Source organism: Ophidiomyces ophidiicola (genome assembly GCF_022830035.1).
Source record: "Ophidiomyces ophidiicola strain CBS 122913 chromosome Unknown scaffold_2, whole genome shotgun sequence".
Taxonomy (NCBI): domain Eukaryota; kingdom Fungi; phylum Ascomycota; class Eurotiomycetes; order Onygenales; family Onygenaceae; genus Ophidiomyces; species Ophidiomyces ophidiicola.
This window is the reverse complement of record NW_026054642.1, coordinates 420,581-440,059: the sequence shown is the minus strand read 5'-3', so window position 1 is coordinate 440,059 and position 19,479 is coordinate 420,581. Positions and strand designations below refer to the sequence as shown.

The following is a 19,479-nucleotide window of genomic DNA, read 5'->3' as shown; positions in this document are numbered from 1 at the left end:
AAGGGGTTTATATGGGTATAACTCAGCAGCACATCAAGATGATTCCCCCCTGCATTTCTGTGTTTCTTTGTACAAGTAACGGTAACCATGCCAATTGATTCAAGCTGTTAGGATTGTTCGAATATGCGTGGTAAGAAAAGGTGATTGTAACATACTGCACCGGTTACCGAAGGTGCGTAGACTATCTCACAAGGAATGAGATACAGGTATTTTTTCAAAGAATCTATCAACAGCGCTAGAACTTTTGTTCTCTACCTCCCTGCCGCTTAGCATTTCGCACGGACGTATTCCGCCCCATATGCATGGAATAACAATTGTAATGACACGGGTAACAACAAACAGTTGGCCAACTCACATATTGAAAAAATCAGGCTGATTGCTCCGAGTGCGGAGCATACACAGCTGACTGAGGCGGAAGTGCTTCCCAGACTGCGAAGACAATGCATTGGACTCATCCTTGGAAATGCGGTTACAATGAATGATTTACCACAGGGTATACTCTCTACGCTCGCTGAGAGACATATTCCTCTCCCCAAGTTGGCCAGCGCACATGCTATCTATACACACATAGGTCGGAGGCCGCGTAATTGCGCACACAAATCCTCCTTACTCCGCTATCCCCTTCCAGCCTGCTCCGTCATCCTCCATAGTAGTATCTGTGTCGTTTTTACCGTTATTGCCGCCTCGTGCCTTTTCTAACGAGCAGCAAAGAGCGGACGTCTCTAGTAAATAGTCCAAGGCATACATATTTTTATCCACCAATCTTTTCAGGCTGTCCCTGATGCCATCGATTGCTCTTTGCACGGCTCGTAGCTCTGGAGCAAAGGAGCCGGAGTGGTCTTTTATGTATCGCCCGTGTATACTCAATAAGGCCCGGATCCAAAGCAAGTTAAATTCTAAATGAGGGGAGGTGTCGGCGGCAGTTGCAACAAAGCGTAGCAGCCGGGTGAGGTAGACAGTGGGAAGTGAGCGGACGATATGTGAGATGTCGCGGGCAGGAATACACTCATATACGGCACGGATGAGCGGGGATTCATTGAGGCGGAAGGCCATTATTAGCGCCTTGAGGAACGAAGAATCTGAAGCAATGGCATTCGCAGCTGATGGCTCGGTAGATTTAGCCACTTCAAGGGTGGCAAGGATGCTGTCTGGAGTGATAGAGATATCAAGATCGAAAGGGTCAAATACCAAGTCAGTGTCGAGGCTATAGACAAGAAGACCTTCGGTTGATGAGGCGCAGAAGCCCCTGCTTGTTGGCGAGAACGCGGCAGACGTGACGCGGATTTCGGGGCGTGTGCTGCGTGCACCCGCATCTCCACGTTTGGAACCTGGAAGAGTTCGATCTATCCGATCCTCCAGATCAGACGCTTCACCAGTTTCATCAATGAGATCCCGGGGACCCGCTTCCGTCATTAACTTGCTATTGAGGAATTCCAGAGTGCCGTCAATGGATGTATTGACGGATACTGTAAACTTTTTAACCAGCGAACCCGTTCCGACATCGTAGAGACAGATATATTTGCTATTCCCAGCAGCTAAAAGGCACGACCCGTCGGCACTGTATGTGATCGTTGTGAAAGATTTTGAGCCAGCGGCGTTGGCTGCCGTACGGCGATCGGTGATTTTGCGTCCTCCAGAGATTTCTCGGCGACCATCTATGCCGGCGGTTTGAACAGCATCCTTGACAGACCAAAAGGTCAATTGTCCATCAAGCGTAGAAGCAGCAACTTGTTGTCCATCGGGGCGGAAGGCGACGCATAAGAGATCTGACTGTAATTGCAGGGGCTCGCTGGTCTGGCTTCGTGCAAATATATTCCACAGCCGAACTGTACGGTCCCAGCTCCCACTTACAAGGTGGCTACCATCTGCGGCAAATGCTAGAGACGATATTGGGCCTTCGTGGCCTGCTAACCGATCTAAGAGCTGGCCCGTCTGCACAGACCACACATGAATATCAAACGAATCCAAAGACCCAGCGCAGACAACTTCCCCGCTTGGGTCTACCGCGAGGGATGAAAACTGTTGTCGTGAAGGGGCCGTAAAGGTTTTAAAGTTTCGATATCGTATAAGATCCCAGGCTCTAATAGAACCGTCCAAAGATGCCGTGAAAAGGACGTTTCCTCGTTTCGTAAACTCACAGGCAGTGACGGCCGCTGTGTGCTCCGTAAATGTAACAATGCAAAACGCTGAGCCAATATCCCATACTTTTATTTTCCCATCATCTGCCGCTGTGATAATTTTCTGGCCATCGGGCGAATATACTAGACTGTTCATTGAGTCCAGATGACCTTGCTGCTTTAAGATATAAGACTCTGATTGCCACTCCCATACTAAAAGTTGGCCGAGTTTTGATGAGCCAAAGGCTAGCCATTCACCGGAATCATTCACAGTGACAAAGTCAATATTGCTTTGTGAGATGCTATTCATAGTCAGAAGCTAGCCACCAAAGTCAACGATGTTGTAATGCCTACCTTAGGAGGTGAAGCTGATTGAACTCAGGAAGCTCGTAAAGTGCAAAAATACCATTAGAAAAGCCAACAACTAGAAGATTGGATTTTGGGTGGAAGACGGAGCAAGTCAGTTTAGCATTTTGTTGCATAAAGTAGTCTTTCTTTGTAATCCTCCAGCGAGTATTGGTATCCTCGGCGGTGGACTCGGGGTTTTCACCGAATTGCCACTGGAAAAGGGCACCATCCCTACTAATAGTGTAAATCTATGAATTGTCAGTCTCTAGTTAACCCGGAACGGTATTCGAGGCACTACCGATTCCTGATCATCTGTAAACCAGGCGTCTACAACGCCTTCACGATGGCCAGCCAAGGTTGTGGGTTCAAACCCATCTTCCGGATCCAAACTCCAGATTCTTGCCGTTAAGTCTTTTGAGCCAGTTAAAAAAAATCTCGAATCACCCGACCAGCGTATACTCTGAATCACGTCAAAATGGCCGGCAAGGTCCCTATACAAAACAAATGGAGCAAATTCTAACTCGCCACCAGCTCCTGTTCCAGGGGTGGAAGGGGTACACCAGATTTGAACCCTTCTGCCGACTCCAACTGCGAAATGGCGTCCTGATGGGGAAAAGGAGAGTGCGGAAATCGGTGATTTGAAAGAGAAATGGTGGATTGTTATTCGGCGCAGGAAGTTTGTTAGAATTGCTTTGCCCTGCTCGTCTACTGAGAGAAGAAGTTTTCCGTTGGGCGATAAATCAATGCGCGCGATATTGCGGCGATGGGCGAAAGGGAGAGTATAAGATTTGTTACTTTATAGGATAACGGATAATTAGTAGTCTAAAAGGGTTATTAATATAAAGAGAGCTCCAATCGCATACTGTACTAAATCGAAGACAGACACCCTATTCCCAACGGGAGAGAGCAGACACGTTCCGTCGGGAGTGAAGAGTAAATTGCCTTTGCGATAGACGGTGCCTAGAAGGTTGGAAAACTAGAAAGCAAGGCTCCAATTAGTCTTTGAAGTAGGGCGAAGGAGAATCAGCAGCCACTCTACCTTGAAATCCGTCTTCATCGTCCCCAGCAAACATCGGCGCCCACGTTCTCCTCGCCGTCACCTTTTCCCTCTCTTTTCACAGCTCAGAATAGATCAAAAACCACTGCTTAGTCATTTTTTTTTCGGAAACAGGATAAATAATAGACCGTATAAAGCGCTAGTCCGAATCGGCGCTACGGCGGACGATATTGACGCCTTGGCCAAATTTGGCGTTTCAGGGGCCTCGCTCGTTCAGGAACATCATCAGCACAGGGGAAGCGAAAAGACCGCCGGCTCGCAATTCTTTCCTTCTTTGACTCGCTGTTGACTACGTTTCTTTCTTCAGATACCACGAACTAAAACTTGGGATTCTCTCCTCTATTTTTTTGGCCTACCCTTTTAATTGATTTCTTTTTCTGTTCCGTCGCGCAGTTGACTGCTTCTTGGAAATTTGAGTCGGAAAGCCAGTTCCTGCTTCGCGATGGCTCCCACTTCTGAGACTGCATCCCCCATTGGGATCGCCAACGTGAGTCTAATTTGAGTATTTGTTCTTACGGTTGCAATATGCTAACAAAGCTTTGTCAAAAGCTTCCAAACCAGCGGTATGCCCTGACGAGCGTGAACCTCACTTCAGAAGCTAATTCAACACAGACACAAGATCGTCGCAAAGCGAGGGGCGGCGTTTACTATTATGGTACGATCCATTGGCGGCAATACCGAGCTGTTGAGTAACAAAATTACAGGTCGCTGGAGAGTCAGGATTAGGAAAGACAACATTCATCAATACGCTTTTCTCGACCACAATCAAGAACTATGCCGATCATAAACGACGACATCAAAAACAAATTGACAAAACCGTCGAAATCGAAATTACTAAGGCCGAGCTGGAAGAAAAGTTCTTCAAAGGTAAGACAGTCATTTCTTGACTCTCTGACACACCATTGACTGCATATAGTTCGATTAACTGTCATTGATACGCCCGGTTTCGGAGACTACGTTAACAATCGCGACTCGTGGATGCCAATTATTGAATTTCTGGATGACCAACACGAATCCTACATGTTGCAGGAGCAGCAGCCACGCCGTACCGATAAGATCGATCTTCGTGTTCATGCGTGCCTTTATTTCATCCGCCCCACCGGACACACCCTCAAGCCTCTTGATATTGAAGTTATGAAACGCTTGAGTTCTCGTGTCAACTTGATCCCAGTCGTTGCTAAGGCCGATACCTTGACTCCCTCAGATCTTGCGCGTTTCAAGCAACGGGTATGAATATGCTCCTATTAGAAAGCTAACCGCCTGCTGATGTTGAGGCAGATTCGCGCTGTGATTGAAGCTCAAGGCATCAAGATTTACCAACCACCTGTCGAAGAAGATGACGAGCAGGCAGCCCAACATGCACGTAGTTTAATGGCAGCGATGCCTTTCGCCGTGATTGGATCTGAAAAAGATGTAAAGGCGGCGGACGGCCACATTGTAAAGGGCCGCCAGTACGCTTGGGGCGTTGCGGAGGTGGAGAATGAAGAACATTGCGATTTCAAAAAACTCCGCTCGATCCTTATTCGAACACATATGCTGGATCTGATCCACACCACTGAAGAGCAACACTATGAGGCCTACCGTGCGCAGCAAATGGAGACGAGGAAATTTGGGGAAGCACGGCCAAGAAAACTGGACAATCCCAAGTTCAAGGAAGAGGAAGATGCTCTCAGAAAAAGATTCACAGAGCAAGTCAAGATCGAAGAACAGAGGTTCCGTCAATGGGAACAAAAACTCATTGCAGAGAGAGATCGTCTGAACAAAGATTTGGAAAGCACTCATGCGGCGTATGTAACTTCATTCCCTTTGTTTGTTCTTGATTTGACGGCTAATGCGAACAATTGTACAGTATCAAACAGCTGGAGCAGGAACTCGAGCAGATGCAGGGCTCTGCTGTTCGCAGCCATGGCCGTCGTTAACTTGTATACTTCGTTTTTTTCCATTGATATTCTATTTCAGATGGTAGTTTTTCGTGTTTTACCACTTTTTCTTCCCGGTATAGCTTCGCCGACCAATGGCCGCCCCGCTTCTTTCACGATAATACCGGAAAATGGCCAATTAGTTCCACGTTTGACTGTTATATCCTAATAGTTAGCGGCTCTCTTCAGATTCATTCATAATAATGCTATCTGCTCCTTTTATACCAACATTAGTTAGACATAATTTTTCCTTCAATTTTCAGGAGTTGATCTAGGCTATTAAGATATGTTTTAGCTTGTACCGGATCGCTAGATCTATATGTAGCCAAACACCACCCGTCATTGCGAGCAACAAGGACTCCAGGCTCATTAAATGTCGACAACCACGCAAAATTTTCCATCTAGTAACATTCATACTATTAAAACTCATAATGGTAGGCTATATCCATTGCAACACACGACCACCCTACGCCTCATCGGCCACATGACAGGCTAACATTTTGGTATTAGGCCCTGTGAATGCCGTGAGCTTCTCCAGCTCCCCGGGCACGTATATCTTAACTGGCTCTTCCGATCGCGATGTTCATCTCTCCCGTGCAATACCGCAATCTTCCTCCGCATCCGGTTCTGTGACGACTAGACCAATCCAGAAATATGAGGCCCATGGGTACTCTGTACTTGATCTCGCGGTCACGGGCGACAATGCCCGATTTGCCAGCGTTGGCGGTGATAAACAGGTATTTTTATGGGATGTTGAGTCGGGATCGACAGTAAGGAGATGGGTCGGTCATGATGCAAAGGTAGAAGCCGTTGATTTCGGCGGAGAGGCAGACTCAGTCGTTATTTCTGGTATGTGCGGGGTGTTACATATCTTTGTTTCTGACGGAAGAACCAAAATTCAGACTATTTGGCTGTTGTCTGACGAATGAATTATGGCCTAGGAAGCGCCGATACCACCGTGAAGATCTGGGATACGCGCTCATTAACCTCGAAGCCCATGCAGACCCTGACGGAAGCCGGCGATAACGTGTCCTCACTACATACCCACATGCCAACGTATACGATCATGAGTGGAAGTTACGATGGAAGGATAAGGACTTATGACCTGCGTATGGGTGTTGTTAAGGTCGATGTTATGGGCTATCCTATTACAAGTATCCGATGCTCTGCGGATGGAAATGCAGTATTGGCTTCATGCCTAGACGGGCGAATACGAATGATGGATATCGCGGACGGATCAGTTTTGAAAAGCTTTGGGGAAGGAAATATGGATTCAGATAAGAAGCCCACATATAAGAATAAGGAGCTACGTATACGGTCCACATTTGCTAGAGGAGACAGTGCAGTTATTAGTGGTAGTGAGCCGGGTGACCAGGATACTAAGGCGTATATTTTTGCTTGGGATGTGCTAAGTGGTAATTCGATAGGGACTATTCCTGCTGGGAATGAGAAAAAGGTGGTGAGCTGTGTGGCCTGGAATGAAAAGGGTAAAAACTGGGCTGCCGGTTGCTCTAATGGTAAGAATGATTCTATTTTGCAATGAGTTATGTCTTCATGCTAATAATGATTTCTAGGAAGTGTATTGATATTTGGTTAGCATCACCGGTTTTCTGGAGACACTGTAAAGTAATAGTACCATGATAAAACCCGATTGGTTATCACATTTTTAGGTTTACTGAATGCTCAGCTATGCAAAGATGTTGCATGAATAGTATGTTCTGATAAATTGCAAGGCAGAATGGATATGGTTGGATATCTTGATCGTTACAGCAAGCTTGTATGGTTGATGCTATATATTGAAAGCCAACCTAAGCAGTAGACGGCCTTGAAGGGGTGCAGTAGTAAGCCCTCCCTAAAGTAACTAATACAACACTATAAAAACGTACAGCACAAATAGCCGCTGAAGTCGACGTCCATAATTCATGCTTATCGTGTTTTACGTTTCTGCAGTGGCTGCCCCTCTTCCGCGGTAGACCCCCCCTCGACCTCTCCCTCGCGAAAAGCCACGACCTCGACCACGATGGGCACCACGCTCGTTTAAATTCGAAGGTGGCGGGACCGCATTATATGGCCGTGGCCTGAAGTTTGGGTTTTGCCGAAGAACGCCGGCCTCGGGGTCAACTCTCTCTACTGGCACGTATCCGCCCCGAGAAGAAGGAATATTAGCAGTGCCGCTCCCCCTGCCTCGGCCACCGCGACCAGCAAGTGTAGACGACGTGCCGGCGGAATTTCGATTTGTTCCACCATTGCTAGGCGAATGGTGGTTGTCACGCCAATTTTGTCCCTGGGAAGTAGCTGAGGGATGATTTCGTGAAGCATCGCCATTAGGATGGGCGCGGAACGGTAGCGTTTGCGAGCTGCCACGGCCGCGAGCGACGCCGCCACCCCTGGAATTCGCGTCCCCGACGACGGCAGACCGGAAGGACCCCCTAAGGGGCGGCGGGGCCGGAGCATCTCTAAGCTGCCTCCCTGGTCCCAGAGGAGCACCGTAAACTTGGGTACCGGATCGCTGTTGTTGCTGTTGAGCTTTGGCCTGCTGGTTGGCAGCACGAGTTCCAGCCACCAGTTGCTTATCCGTCAAGTTCAATGCCGACGATGCGGCGACAGTTTGCCCTCGAAATGGTGAGCAGCGGCCACCCAGTGTAGTGCCACTCATAAAGGAAACGTCAAAAATAACATCGAGAAGTAATATCCTGGATGTGCGCGTCAAGCCGACTACAGTGCCTTTGGTGGCAATCGGCACTTTTCCTGAATCCTGGGCATAGATCACCCTGTCACCAAGAGAAAAGCGTTGATTTCCCAAGCGATGTTCGGCATCAGAAGGTTTTAACAAAGCGTTTCGCGGAACCCCTTTCATTTTTTGGGGGATAATCGCTCGCCTCGCTTGGAACCCCTCGTCGGCAGCCTTTTCAATGGCGCCAACAACGTCCGAATCTAATTGTTCGGCATCTAATGGAACCCGTTCGAAATTTTTCGCTTCTACGGATTTTAACCAGTCTTGAATTTCCTTGATCTTTGTGTTGGCAGTCTCCGGCGGGTAGAAATCGGTGGGCTGAAAGGTGTCTCCTCGAGGATGGCGTTGGATTCCAGCAATGAAATCTGGAAACTTGAGCATGTATTCATGCAGAAGGGCAACTGCTTTCTCACTAAACTCCCAGCCGTTCTGGCTGCGACGAGAATAACCCAAGACTTTAAGTTTTTTGGCTTCAAACTTGAGATTCAGGCCTAGATTGATTCGCTTTCCTTCGGACATCACGGAAAATGAGGAGGTAATTTTTGCTACTGTCAGTGGATTTAATTGTAAATTCCGAGCAACAGCAAAGGCCGGTGTGTATGGAGAAGACTTTTCGGCGATGGCAACCTGCGTACGGCCAAACTCGGGCTCCTTCGAGCCTTTTGTAATAGAAACAAGGCCTTCCAATTTTCCGGCCTCATGGCCAGTAATATGTACTGCGGCGCCGTAGTTATATTCGCCCAAGAAAAACGCTCTGGTCCCTTCAGGAAATTCTTCTTCAACGGGAACAGCGTCCTGCTCAATAAATCGGGCATCTTCGCTCACGACTTCATCCACGATCAGTTGTGACGCATAATCAGTTTCAATGCCCGGAATTTCCACAAATTCTTTCACAGTAGCCCCGTGCTCCGTTTTAACAAGGCCCTTTAACACATGAACATGTACGATCGATTCCACTTCACCAATTATCGTACCCAACTTCTTGCTGTAGTATGATTCGATCTTGTCCGCCTTTCTTCTCCATTGCTCGATTTGCATGGGGGTGTGTGGAATAGAGACAATTTGTTTCTTGTCATCTGATTGAATATAGTCAAACAGTTCATCTGAAACGCGCATCACCAAAGCCTCGTGGAGGAATGGGTATCCAACGTGTACTCTTTTCCCTATCTTCGACCTGGCGGTCTCACTTGTTGAGCAAGCTTCTGGTGCAGTCAAAGTAACGACCATGCTTTCATTGCGGCTTTCCTGTTGAAATACAGTAACGCCATGGAAACCTAATTGCCCCGCGTGCGGTACTGTTTTCAAGCTGGGGAACCCAGCCAACGCTTCATTCCCTAGCTTCACGCCGTCCATAAGCCCGACATATGGTTCTAATCCCTCCATTGTTGGCAATTCATAGACATTTTCTATGCAGTGGCATTTAGCGATATCAGGAAACACACCCACGAAGGAACTAGGATACGAAAATTCAATGGACGGAGAATAGGTGAATTTCAGGGTGGCGCCGAAACTATTCCTTGCATTTTCTTCGGGGGTTAATAAATGCTGCCTCGTAGACATTGCTGCAATGAGGCGCTTCTCTTCAATGAAAGGGATTTTAACGACCGCTTCCCATGCCATTTTTTTGCCGTTCATGTCTAATTCAAAATCGCGAGGATAGAAATCAATAATAGGCGACTCTGGAGAAGTCATCAGGACGTGGAATGCTTCGGGCACTATTTTCTTGCTGCGGTCCGGCAAAACTCCCATCAACTGCTGGAACGGGAAAAAAGGCTGGCCCAACTGAAAATCCATATCAGCATTCAGTCCACGTTTCACGTCGGATATCATGGGGGAATAGTGATATCGATAAAACCACGGCCACGAAGCCACGCCCCTATAGTAGTAATACAATACCCATTGTAGTCCCTGAACATAATTTTCCGTCAGTTTTCTCATTTCTTCGTTGTTTCCAGTGTCCCAGCCAAACTTTTCCTGGTAGTATTTGTTTTTCCACTCCTGGAACTTCTGTTCGTATTTCTGTTCAGCAACCTTTTGTGCATCCTCAGCAGTTGTCTCCTTAATTTCTGCATTTTCGTACTTTTTAAACACCCTTAGCACAGCAATCTGTGCTTCTTCATCATTTTCTGATACACTATTGCCGTCTGATTCATCTATGGAGCTCTGCTTTTCTGGAAGCTGGAGTCTCAAAAATCGATCGCCTTGCTCGTTTACCACCGTTGTCCAAGGAATGTGAAGCTCGTCCGCAAGCTGTTCCACAAATTTTCGATCTCTTGCAGGCAGAGAGATTGGCATATCAAGAGGGGCGGAATCCCCTTTACTGTCAGCGGGATGAAGGGAAACATATTTTTTAACTTTGGTAAGTATCTTCTTTTGTGCAGGTGAGATGGTCAGTTTTCGGGGAGCGCTAGACACGTCCATATAATCCTCTCCGTTGGTAATTTTGGATTTTATCCATCGGGCATCTGAATACTCGGCCTCAAAAAAACGAAACTCAACATCCCCAAGGGACTCCAAAAGAATACCCAGCCGTTTTAAATTGATGGAGCCACGCTCATTGACATACCCATCCAATTTCGGTAAAACTTCTTTGTATATCTTGAACATCCACGCCAATGCGCCTTCATTTATATGCAGGTTTGGAAGGTTTGGTAAGAAATCGTTTCCGACAAAGAAAGCCATCAAAATAAAATCGTCGATAATGCGCTCCATATCAAAATCGAATTTCAAAACACCTTGTTGTTGTAATTCCTGAAACTCCATTTCTAAATACTCTCTAACAATGCAGAGGTGCAGAAGGAAGAAATTTTGATGTTCTAACTCCTGTACTTTCTTCTGAGTTTGTCTCCCAAATGTGACCTCCTCTCGGAGTAAACAAAAATGAGGATCGTGGCTAAGCAACCCAAGCATGATTAAATCCGCATCCAAGCCATAGAGGCAATGGCGAACGTTTGGGTTATAATCCGGCTGGGCTTTCGCTTGCCTGATATACTCCATAATTTTATGTTCTCCTTCACCGGGTACCTCGTGACCTGATAGTATTATTTCCACACCTTGCCACTCTGCATCTTCTGATACCTTCTTGTTGACGAAGTATTTTAGCTGCTTTGTGAGCTTGGCCATGAACTCCGTCCCAGGCGTGATGCAATTGCTATCGAATGCGTCTTCTTTCGGCATCTCAACTCCCTCCCTGATTGCCTTTTCTTTTGCCACTTCTGCATCTAAAGCTGTGCGAAAGCGCCGTGCTCGCTGTTGGTTCATCTTGGCTCGAGGGGCCACACCGTCAATGGCCATAAAAAAGAGCTTCTTTGGCTTTATTTTTCCGAAAAGGTGTTCGATATAGTTAAATATAGCAATGAACATTTTATCTTCTGTCATACGGAAAGTGGGAGAATCCGAGTCCTTATGTGTGCAGTTGTGGATAATGCCATTCATGTCGAGGTAGAGACAATCGAACTCTGGAATTCGATTCTCTGCGATGAGCTGCGATATCGTCGGATAGCGTTCTGAGAGCCACCTGAAAAACTTAGGGACACCCATAGCTGTGACGCGGCTTTTGACCCTATAACGCAGTTTAGGAATAGGTACAACAGATGATGAAGCGTGCTATGAACGGAATTAGTTTTTATTGGCGGTAAATATCATATAAACCATTCCTAAGAACTGGCACAAAACAAAACACTGTACAAGAAGGATATAATATAGACAAAAAAACAGTGAAGGTGGAATGCAACTAGCTCTTGATTACTTGCTGGCGACCCGAGTAGCTTCAAGTTCGAGTAGAGGCTGAAACCAAATTCACGTGATATCTAAGTTAGTTAGCTAGCTACGGAGTACTAATCAATTACATAGTTAGGTAGTTACCTAAGTTAACTAGTTATGTACCTAACTAGTTAACTAAGCTTAGTAACTGGGCAAGACTCCATACTTAAGTAGTTAAGTAGTTCGTGAACTAAATTAGTTGTAGCTGCACTCAGCGCGACAAAGTCGCGTTCACAGACAGTTAGTTTTTGTCCCGCACCTCGCAAACTATTAGAATTCCCAGTTAAACAAGGGCTTCCATATTCATTACCTATAGTTTACTACGTTCTCACTTTCTACGCGACTAGTATAAGGCCAAAATGGAGGACTATGAAGCGAGTAAGTGCAACCTGAGTGACCTCACATCGTCAATTAACAAGACTCTTTAGGCATAACTGAGGAGCAAGAGGAGGAGATTGCTGAGGAGAAGATTATCAACGAGGGTATGCATTTCTTTTGTTCTAGCGGTCAAGTGATTGGATTTAATGATTTACTTCTCCCTAGAGTACAAAACATGGAAGAAGAACGCGCCCTTCCTTTATGACATGATATTAAGTACAGCACTGGAATGGCCTACCCTCACTACCCAGTGGCTACCAGATAAACAAGAGTATGTTGCTTATGCAATTCTAGCTTAAGATCCAAACATGCTTACCACAATCCTAGGCTTCCTGACAAGCCGTATTCGACACATCGACTTCTGATCGGCACCCATACCTCCAATGATACCCAAAATTATTTGCAGATTGCCCATGTCCAGCTACCAAATCCTACAGCCCCCGATGCGGAGGACTACGATGATGAAAGAGGGGAAATTGGAGGCTATGGAGTCTCCGGGTTACAAAAGAACCCCATGGAAGTAAAATTTCACATTGTTCAGAAAATTGACCATAAGGGTGAGGTAAATAAAGCCAGATACCAACCACAAAATCCAAATCTGATCGCTACTATGTGCACTGATGGAAGAGTCATGATTTGGGACCGCTCGAGGCATCCAAGTTTGCCCACAGGCATTGTAAGCCCCGAATTAGAATTACTTGGCCACACTAAGGAGGGGTTTGGTTTGAGTTGGAACCCGCACAGTACAGGACATCTAGCGACTGGAAGTGAAGATAAGACTGTGCGACTATGGTGTGTCTCATGCCTTACCTGAACTCCTGACATCATACTAACTGGGTACCAGGGACCTGAACAAATATACCAAAGGAAACAGAGCGATAAAACCAGCCCGAACCTATTCTCATCATTCCTCCATTGTGAATGATGTTCAGTATCATCCCCTGCACTCATCTCTCATTGGAACTGTCTCCGATGATATTACTTTACAGATTCTGGATGTTCGCGAATCTGATACAAACCGGTCTGCAGCATCTGCCAAAGACCAGCATAAGGATGCAATTAACGCGATTGCCTTCAACCCTGCAGCTGAAACTGTCCTTGCCACTGGGTCAGCTGATAAAACCATTGGAATATGGGATCTACGAAACTTGAAGTGCAAACTACATGCTCTGGAATGCCATCAAGATTCAGTTACCTCTTTGGCATGGCATCCATTTGAAGAAGCTGTTCTCGCGAGCGCGAGCTATGATAGGAGAATCATGTTTTGGGATCTTAGCCGAGCGGGCGAAGAGCAGACGCAGGAAGATTCGGTGGACGGGCCTCCCGAATTGTATGCACTTTTCTTGTCTTGCTACTGCAAAATTCGTATTTCAAACATTTTTGCTAACTTTATCAATCGTAGGCTATTTATCCATGGCGGTCACACAAACCGAATCTCTGATTTCAGCTGGAATCTAAACGACCCATGGGTACTCTGCTCTGCGGCTGAGGATAATCTACTTCAGGTCTGGAAAGTCGCAGACGCGATTGTTGGGAAGGACTTGGAAGATGTACCGACTGAGGAGCTTGAAACATGATTTAGCCTTAGGGATTGCGGACTCCTGCTGGAACACTGATCCTGTACTATTAAAAGACGAGAGCAATGAATGCATTGAGCGTTGTTGCATTAAGGGGCTGTTTGTTCCACCGTAATTGTTCTATTACCAAAACAGCGCTTCTGGTGGGGCAGTGTTTGCTTATCCCACAAAAGCTTTAGCTTTTTCTCGGATATTCATTCATCCGCGCTTTTATCAGCCGCTGACATAAGCTCATTTGACAATTTTCCGCCGAAACGAGTCATCCCGACTTCGGTCTAAGCAAGCCGCCGGGAAAGCCTCATGTTTACCGTGGGCTAAGAAAGGTGGAAAATGACATTATTTGGCTTTTTTCTCAATTCCAGCAGTGGGAATTAATTCTGGGTTATACACCCATTATTTTTTCATCACCTTCAAGCCCCCAAGTACCCCTCCCCGCTTGAATTATGGGCTCCGAGACTTCCCCTCCTCTGGGCCCGAAGCCCAAATCGGCCATTCCTTCCTACCTTCTCAACGGGCCATCTTCTGATCGCATGCCTAGTCGAATTAGAGAGAGAGAAAGCCTAAATTCCTCGATTAAAACATCATTTGCGCGGACTCAGCTTGTCGATGAAGAACTGGGCAATGGTGTCGCATTGCCCGCCCGCAGCAACCTATCCAACGAAGCGCAAAACCTCGGACGTATTTCTGAAAGTCAAGACGCCTCTGTAAGTCTTAAGCGGACTATAAGCGTGCCTCCTCGCGACCCCAGGGACCATACGGGCCCTTCCCCCTTGGTCAGCCGGCCGGCTAGTCCTTACACGGCAAACCCGCCAATTGATTTTGATGGCCTCAGTTGGCCTAGTATGTAACTCACTTCCCCCTCTCCATTTCTTATGGCCTGTATTAAACTATACACTAACCCATGTTCCTACCAGGCATCGGCACAAGAGCGCGTCTAGAGTCTACACCGGACGAAACGGAACTCCGAATCCAAAAGCTTGCGGGTGCGGTACGAACCATTTTCGAGTGTATCGGTGAGGATCCAGAGCGTGAAGGGCTGCTCGGTACCCCAGAGCGATACGCCAAGGCAATGCTTTATTTTACAAAAGGTTATGAAGAAAATGTTCGAGATTTGGTGAACGGTGCTGTTTTTCATGAGGACCACGATGAACTCGTCATTGTCAAGGATATTGAGGTGTTCTCTCTTTGTGAACATCACATGGTTCCGTTTACCGGCAAGGTAATGCCCTGCAATCTTTCTCCTTTTCCGGGGCTTACAAAATCTTCGCCCTAGATGCATATCGGTTACATCCCAGACCGCAGGGTTCTTGGGCTTTCTAAACTTGCTCGCTTGGCGGAAATGTTTTCTCGGCGTCTACAGGTCCAAGAGCGATTAACAAAACAAGTGGCGCTGGCTATTGCTGAGGTGTTAAAGCCTCAGGGTGTTGCAGTAGTTATGGAATCGAGCCATCTCTGCATGGTAATGCGCGGAGTCCAGAAAACTGGAAGCACCACCACAACCAGCTGCATGCTTGGCTGTATGAGGTCAAGTGCAAAAACCCGAGAAGAGTTTCTTAATTTACTAAACCGGAAGTGAAGGTTGTCCGGCTGGTTAGCGTGTTCGCACTATCCCTTTTACCTCTCATTCACTCGTTGATGACTTATTTCATTGCATTTTCCTACTCACAATATACAGGCTGTATTTTAAATTGGTGGATAAATTTTGGATACCTTGGCCTTTCAACAGGTTTACTACCGGCGTTTTAGGCGCTACCTTTTACTTCTACTAAGAAGATTGTTCTAACTCTGATCCACTGAGCAAGGAACTCCTTCAACATTCCAATACAATCATGGAAGGGAAGAGGAGGCAGGGTAAGCTTGTTCCTAAAATACCAAATATGTTTTTCAGCTTACACCTGGGATCCAGTTCATAGTGAAAACCATTTGCCTGGAGGCTTCCTTGTGTCATTCCTGTAAATATACCCTTTACTTTGAATAGTATGAGGGTGTGGTTCCAGGAAAATATCTCTGATATCTTGTTGATATTACTTGATGCTGTATATCTATGTCTCTATATTTTCTACTTGTTAGTTGTATTATGATGCTACTCTGTTTATGTTGTGTTGAATGACATTGTGTATGTACTTGTATACATTTCACTCAATATTGCTCTTTAGGTGACACTAATGGTGGAGTATTCCACTAATGATAGCAAAGATTTCAGGATTCTGTTATTCACGCAGAGAGATCCAGTGGTATTCTGTTGATGGATATGTTTTCCATGAGGCCACAAGTAAGCTCACATATCATTGCGTTTCTCTGCCATTTTTCTCTTCACTTAATGACCAACAACAGTTAACATTTGACAACAAATGCTACAATTAACTAGAACCACTGTGGAGTACTGCTTTCTTTACTAATTTTGTCCTCATCTGTTCCCTCATACGATCAAGTTTCCTTTGGAAATCTCAAATCCTTAGTTGTTAAAGGGTCTTAATTAAGCGTGCTTTTCAGCTTAATTAAGTTGGAGCTATAGGTGAGTATATAAAGCGCTTAAGTCTTGATAATGGCTATTGGAAAAATACTGATATAGAGGGTGTCATTCCTTTAGCCACCTCATCGATATCGGTTTTTTCACGGCAAGTTACACAGAATAACTCAAACGAATTACAGATATCGCAGGTATCAAAGGCATCGGTGCAAAAAGCTTCCTTAAAAAGGACTGCAATTCATCTAACCGCCTAACATTGTCAATAGAGACTAAAAAAAGAAGAGAAAGAAGAGAAAGAAGACGAAAATCCGCACTTTCGTCCTCGACGTGAACAGATATTATCATGGAAAGGAAAATGTCAAAGGAAGCGACAGTTCCAGAGCCGTTTGAGAGTGGAAAGGAATTCCAAGACGATCAAGGCCAAAAAGCGAGTCGCAACGATTCATTTAGAAGGAATGAAGGGCAGGGTTGCCGGGTTGAATATTTGCAAAATCAGGGACCCAACATGGTATCAGGGCAGCAGACTCCTGGGCACGAACTTTTGCATACAAGACAAAGGGAATATTCCGAAAAAATGTCGACGAATAAGCACGAAGGGAGGTTTCTCCGCACAGGATATCCCCAGAATCAGTCTGCAGCTTATTCACACAGTTCTGTTAACCAGATTGACATGGCTGATGCAGGGCAAGGATCATTTCATTTTACTCAGCAACTATCAGCTCCAGTAGGAGGGAATGGCCAACCACAGGAACCACTGCATACACAGGGGCTTCTGCCATTTGAACAACAACAACTACCCGAACCTGCATTGACAGCTGCATTACCAAAACAACGGGCTACCGGGATGCCTGCAATTGATAAAGAAGAAATATCAAGCTTACTGGCAACAACGGAGCAGTACCTATCGGTACTACGACTGAACCAGAACATGCATGCAAGCCACACTCAAGGACTTCCGACCGTTCCGGCGTACCCCAGCCGATCTGCCAAAGACAACAGTGCGGCCGATATTAACCACCTTACAGCCCTGCCGAGTATTAATTCCTCACACGAGTTTGAGTATGATCTAGGGAAGTTACCAGGAGTCACGAAACAGCTTCTTGCTGAGGTAGAGGCGAAAAAGGCAGCATATCGAAATAGACTTCGTGCACTGCGCACGCTGCAAGGAGACCGAATAATAGTGAGCCAGTCGACCCAGGTCATGAATACGAAGTTATTGCCTCGGAGTTCTGGGGTTATGAGCAGCAGAGCGACTCCTCAGGGTATAGCTGGCACACGAGGGCGAATTCTCAAGACTACGCCAAAAACCTTGCGTCCTGGCCGGCTGGTAATTCGAGGCCCTAGCAACGGGTATTGCAGTTTTGGTGACCTGGTACAAGCTGATATGCCATCTCCATCCTTGGAACACTTTTCTATCACGAGGCTATCCCGAACGGCTCAAAGGCACAATCAAACGCCGCCGCGTCCGCGAGAAAAACAATTTGCTGTCTTCTGGGAATTGCTTAAGCGACCAGAGCTGGTAATTACATTAGCAAGTCATCTTCGTGTTCAGGAATTGCTTATTCTGTATAGAATTTGCAAGCCATTTCACAATATTATCAACGAGCGCTTCACGACAGTGATCCTTTCCCAAGCAATGCAACGAGCACCAGAATCTGCCAAAATCTTTCCATTCCGCTGTTATTCAAAGCTTTGTATCGACGATCCTGGCCACCGCCCACATCCGGTGGCAAAAAGGGCGGCAGCTGGGCAACATCGCAAAGTTCCATCATTCCGGTGGCTTCTTATGGTCTGTTACCGTGAAATGGTCTGCCATGATATTAGAATGATCATGGCCGAAGATGGGATTCCTTTGCCAGAGCAATGCGAAACCGTTATGAAAAAAATATGGTTTATTTTAGACATTCCCAACAACAGTCGTCGCATTGGGATGGTGCAAAATATCGAAATTTTCACTGATACTGATTTATTCTTTGCCACACTATTCTTTGTCAAAATGGATATGCGGTTCACAGACCCGGTAAGCGGGAGTGGTAGAGATGGAATGCGCCGCATGCTCCTATCGCAGCCAACACTCAGTACCTTTTGGAAGGCCTTAAAACGAACAGCTCTAGTCAGCAAGTTGGATGCAGTAAAGATGTTTATCCGCTGGAAATGGCAACCACCAGCCCGCATTGCTGGCCAGTCAGTCTTTGGTGTCCCGCCAGAAGAAATTGGTATTTTGCAGTTTGAAGGCTGGGGCCACGCAGGGAATCGAGTACGATTACAGCGGCCAGATGAAATAATCTTGAAAGAGTCTATTCGCCGACGCTTGAACCTTCAACGAAACTATACAGATATGTTTTTGTGGGGTTACGTCAACCCAAGAACTTTGGAAGATATCCCACCTATCGTAGAACGTCGGGATTTGGACCGGTTGGAGGGAATGGAGGAGCTATTCATTTCGGAGGACGATAACCTAAACAGAAGCATCGGAAAACCCGTTTCAACACGGGTAACATTCAGCTAGACCTTCGTTTATTAGAGTCATGGGATGGTAGTGAAAGTCACGGCAGGACAGTTAAGTGGGTGACGTGTACTCCGTAATCCGTACATAATTAGTAATGTCAAGTAAATCTCACTGAACTCTTTCGATGTAACTATCTACTTCAAAATCATGCGGAAAATGGAAAGTGTATGATTATCTGGGCGATCAATGGGAACGTCAGCAAAGTTCGAGAGCACAGCGCGCTAGATTCTTTAACCCAGATCTGGCCCGCGGCTGAAGGCTTGGCACGACACGTGAAGAGCCTTAAGGCGCCAACCGCCTCCAATGAGGTCATGGTAATTCACTGCGTTTGTCAGCAATTGCTCGTATTTGCGCCTGCCAACCACGCTGCTCTGAGGAGAGAGGCGACATTAGTAACACGCAACAGCCTGGATCAAGGTGCAATTGACACGTACAGACACTATATATCTATACCCCGTCGGGTGTTGGGTTGATTCGTTACAGAAAAATGCTTTTTACACTGCAATCGGTCCATGCAGAGGAGTGTCAATACTATTCGGCTCCCATATTGTAAGGTACTTAGTTTTTTAGGGAGGACGCATTTCATTTCTCCTTTAGAAAATAAACTG

At 46.3% G+C, this 19,479-nt stretch overlaps 7 protein-coding genes across 7 annotated transcripts; 5 read left to right on the top strand and 2 right to left on the bottom strand.

The window, feature by feature from the left end:
* Positions 1-606: 606 nt before the first annotated feature.
* On the bottom strand, positions 607-3,522 carry PWP2 (U3 snoRNP protein; the record flags this gene model as incomplete). Its single annotated transcript, XM_049249855.1, has 5 exons — positions 607-2,419; positions 2,472-2,713; positions 2,764-3,259; positions 3,329-3,441; positions 3,505-3,522. 5 exons carry the CDS (start codon positions 3,520-3,522, stop codon positions 607-609), a joined length of 2,682 nt encoding a protein of 893 aa, XP_049111015.1.
* Positions 3,523-3,964: 442 nt separating this feature from the next.
* On the top strand, positions 3,965-5,441 carry spn4 (Septin spn4; the record flags this gene model as incomplete). The annotated part of the gene is made up of 7 exons (XM_049249854.1): positions 3,965-4,009; positions 4,072-4,085; positions 4,135-4,177; positions 4,227-4,389; positions 4,439-4,749; positions 4,801-5,309; positions 5,372-5,441. 7 exons carry the CDS (start codon positions 3,965-3,967, stop codon positions 5,439-5,441), a joined length of 1,155 nt encoding a protein of 384 aa, XP_049111014.1.
* Positions 5,442-5,814: 373 nt separating this feature from the next.
* Positions 5,815-7,038, top strand: LOZ57_000755 (uncharacterized protein; the record flags this gene model as incomplete). Its single annotated transcript, XM_049249853.1, has 4 exons — positions 5,815-5,875; positions 5,952-6,290; positions 6,383-6,958; positions 7,016-7,038. 4 exons carry the CDS (start codon positions 5,815-5,817, stop codon positions 7,036-7,038), a joined length of 999 nt encoding a protein of 332 aa, XP_049111013.1.
* A 339-nt stretch (positions 7,039-7,377) lies between these two features.
* On the bottom strand, positions 7,378-11,715 carry exo2 (exonuclease II Exo2; the record flags this gene model as incomplete). The annotated part of the gene is made up of 1 exon (XM_049249852.1): positions 7,378-11,715. The coding sequence occupies one exon, from the start codon at positions 11,713-11,715 to the stop codon at positions 7,378-7,380; it is 4,338 nt and encodes a 1,445-aa protein (XP_049111012.1).
* A 581-nt stretch (positions 11,716-12,296) lies between these two features.
* Positions 12,297-13,892, top strand: HAT2 (Histone acetyltransferase type B subunit 2; the record flags this gene model as incomplete). The annotated part of the gene is made up of 6 exons (XM_049249851.1): positions 12,297-12,315; positions 12,366-12,419; positions 12,481-12,586; positions 12,643-13,107; positions 13,160-13,645; positions 13,718-13,892. 6 exons carry the CDS (start codon positions 12,297-12,299, stop codon positions 13,890-13,892), a joined length of 1,305 nt encoding a protein of 434 aa, XP_049111011.1.
* A 443-nt stretch (positions 13,893-14,335) lies between these two features.
* Positions 14,336-15,468, top strand: FOL2 (GTP cyclohydrolase I; the record flags this gene model as incomplete). Its single annotated transcript, XM_049249850.1, has 3 exons — positions 14,336-14,732; positions 14,807-15,111; positions 15,166-15,468. 3 exons carry the CDS (start codon positions 14,336-14,338, stop codon positions 15,466-15,468), a joined length of 1,005 nt encoding a protein of 334 aa, XP_049111010.1.
* Positions 15,469-16,705: 1,237 nt separating this feature from the next.
* Positions 16,706-18,871, top strand: LOZ57_000751 (uncharacterized protein; the record flags this gene model as incomplete). Its single annotated transcript, XM_049249849.1, has 1 exon — positions 16,706-18,871. One exon carries the CDS (start codon positions 16,706-16,708, stop codon positions 18,869-18,871), a length of 2,166 nt encoding a protein of 721 aa, XP_049111009.1.
* Between the last annotated feature and the right edge of the window lie 608 nt (positions 18,872-19,479).